The sequence below is a fragment of the Poecilia latipinna genome, unplaced genomic scaffold (assembly GCF_001443285.1).
Source record: "Poecilia latipinna isolate Pla-1442-1.1 unplaced genomic scaffold, P_latipinna-1.0 Scaffold1554, whole genome shotgun sequence".
Lineage (NCBI taxonomy): Eukaryota > Metazoa > Chordata > Actinopteri > Cyprinodontiformes > Poeciliidae > Poecilia > Poecilia latipinna.
Genome location: NW_015114170.1, coordinates 35,984 through 38,612, shown reverse-complemented (window position 1 = coordinate 38,612; position 2,629 = coordinate 35,984). Strand labels below are relative to the sequence as shown.

General features: G+C 40.3%; 1 protein-coding gene and 1 long non-coding RNA gene across 2 annotated transcripts in view; one reads left to right on the top strand and one right to left on the bottom strand.

Moving 5' to 3' along the window:
* anxa14 (annexin A14) overlaps window positions 1-2,629 on the top strand; it is a 22,443-nt gene that overhangs the window by 7,995 nt on the left and 11,819 nt on the right. Inside the window, exons 7-10 of the mRNA XM_015058618.1 lie at window positions 1,863-1,901; window positions 1,982-2,072; window positions 2,137-2,232; window positions 2,312-2,367. Coding sequence (XP_014914104.1) covers window positions 1,863-1,901; window positions 1,982-2,072; window positions 2,137-2,232; window positions 2,312-2,367 — 282 coding nt within the window. The remainder of the gene's footprint in view (window positions 1-1,862; window positions 1,902-1,981; window positions 2,073-2,136; window positions 2,233-2,311; window positions 2,368-2,629) is intronic.
* The window catches only part of LOC106963604 (uncharacterized), a 14,005-nt gene that overhangs the window by 6,293 nt on the left and 5,083 nt on the right, over window positions 1-2,629 (bottom strand). The window lies entirely within an intron of this gene.

Genomic DNA, 2,629 nt, shown 5'->3' with positions numbered 1-2,629 from the left:
CATTTTATACTGTTAACATCGGTGCTGTAAGTGGCCCAGTATGAAACGGGTGTGATAGAACAACGGAACCACAGCACTTTTAAATTTCAATAATCAGAATGCAGAAATTGTTTCCGTTGTTTTAAAAGGTTTATGTCAGTCTGCCTTTTCCCCATCGATACGCTTCCCGACCGCACCATAGGGGGTTAAAATAATAAAGACGCGCACATCGCGCAAAACTCTGAAACAGGAGAAGCGGGACATGAAACGGAGCAACAAACTAGATGTGAATTATGGCATAAAAACAGAGAATCCGACGCTGAACTGTGGAAAATCAACACATGATGTGAAACATGATGATTAGGAGGCGCAGCAGGTGATGAGTGAAGATTAATGATGGTCAATAAACGATAAAATAAATCTAACAGGAAAGAAACTAAAGTGGACATAGAAATAAACCAAGAGAGGATAATAATCAGAGGAAACTAAATGACACTCTGACACTTTCAGTTTGACTCATTATGACTTGATTAAGAACCAGATTTGTTCTTTGTAATTTCTGTCCAGTAAAATTATTAATCTATAATCAATAGACAGGTCTATATAAAGATATAATCCATGTTTCTGTCTCATATTTCTATGGCATTAAAAGGAACTTTAGTTTTTCCACTGAAAGCTCTGGTTTGCACACTAAATGCCATGTGGGTGAAATTTTATGGATGATACTCTGATATCCCATTCTCCTGAAGGCAGCACAGAGCTGCACCACCAGAAACCGACAAACACTGAAGAGAAGAAGAGCTATGATTAATGTAGTTACAGTTCTATCCATGTTTTAATGTTGCAGAGCTCAGTCGTTTTGCAAATAGTTCAAAGTTTAAACTGGCATGTTGTTCATCTTTTATCTGGTCATTTTGTGGAAGATTTAACTAGAAAATGGCAAAGAATAAGAATATGTTTTCCACTCTGATTGGCTGCTGTCAGGCCTACAGATTTTAACTTGAATGTTCATTGCATTTTTCGTAGACGCCTGTGAAAATAATTTCTATTCTCATGGCTTTTTTGTTCTCTGGGAAATTATTTTTGATGATAAATACAGAAACAAGCATAAAAACATCTACAATAGTGACAGTAATATTAATAATAAAATTATAGTCAGTGCAAAGTAGCCTACAAATTCTTTGGTGGGGGCAGTGATGGACCTGGATGAAGGCTGGGGGGCGCTGGCCCGAAAAAGGTTGAGAAACACTGTCCTAGATTTTCTTTGGCTCACTCTTGCTTTAATTGGACCAGTTTATTAAATGGCCTGCATTTCAGTGAAGTCACTGGATGTTTTTTTTTATCTTTTTAAACTATTAAAATAAATTTAATTAAAAGCAAGAACCTGGATGAATACTTTGTTATGCACCTTACCTGGTATCAGTGAAAACTTCATCTCAACATTGTTTTTAAATCTGCATCAACTGCCTGAACTGTGATGAACCAGAACTATTCCAAGGGCCGCAAATGGCCTCCAGGCCGCACTTTGGACACTCTGGTTTAAGCAAATGTCATTAGTCTATCTAATTTTAATATAATAAACCATTAATGGATAATTAATCGTAAATATTTTAAAAGTTTGCATTCTTACTGAATATTACTTAACACTGAAGACAAAGAAAAGCAGATGAGAACCAGGAAACTCTTTATATTCCCTCCAAGATTCTGTTGAGGGAAAAAAAATTTCTTCTGGTGAATTTAGAGCAAAATGTTTTCTGGATTGTTGTGCAAAGACATTTACAGCCCATCTTTAGTTGGAATTAATCTGAGTAATGTGCATAAAACTGGTTTAGTCCCAGCAGGAAGATGAAGCGTGTCGTTTGTCCTCCATTTTGTCCCAACAGAAAGCCGCCACTGCAGGCTCTGTCCAGAGAGACGTTCAGGTATTTTCTGCTGCTCATGCAGTCCAGATCATTTCCACTCTCTCTGCCTGAGCTCCAGCTCTGCTCTGCTACATCCCCAGGCTCTCGCTGCATCTCTCAGTGGGAAGAAAGCAGAAGCCGGACCCTGGATCAACATCCTGACGTCCAGAGACTCGGATCACCTGGATAAAGGTGAGTGTGTGACCGACTGCGGCCTGCAGGTGGAGCTGAGACGCTCACTGTGAACGTCTGGCAGTGCTGATGGAGCTGGAGCTGGAGACGGGGCAGACGGTGGATCAGCTGGTGGAGAAACGCTTCTCAGGAGACTTCCGGCTCGGCCTGAGAGTTTTAGGTGAGTCCCAGGTTAGAGGTTTGCTGATTGTTGAGCTGACTGATTGGCTCCTCACGGTTCTGTGTTTGTATTGGAACAGTTCAGTGCATCCAGAACCCCGAGGTCTACCTCGCCCAGAGACTGCTCACCATGAAGGTGAGACGATGACTGGTCAACACCCACACAAGGCCCGGTGATGAGGGCAAAGGGCACATATTAAAGTGAAACAGACACACCCACAGTTTATGTTGAAGTGAGACCTCTTGTCTGTACACCAGCTTTGATTTAGTAATATTTTCTATTTTCTGAGCCTGTGAAACATTTAGCATTTAAGAAGATGTAGCAAACACTTTATATGTTAAATATTAACACATTATCTAGTGCAGTGTTTTTCAACCTTTTCTGAGCCAAGGTACAT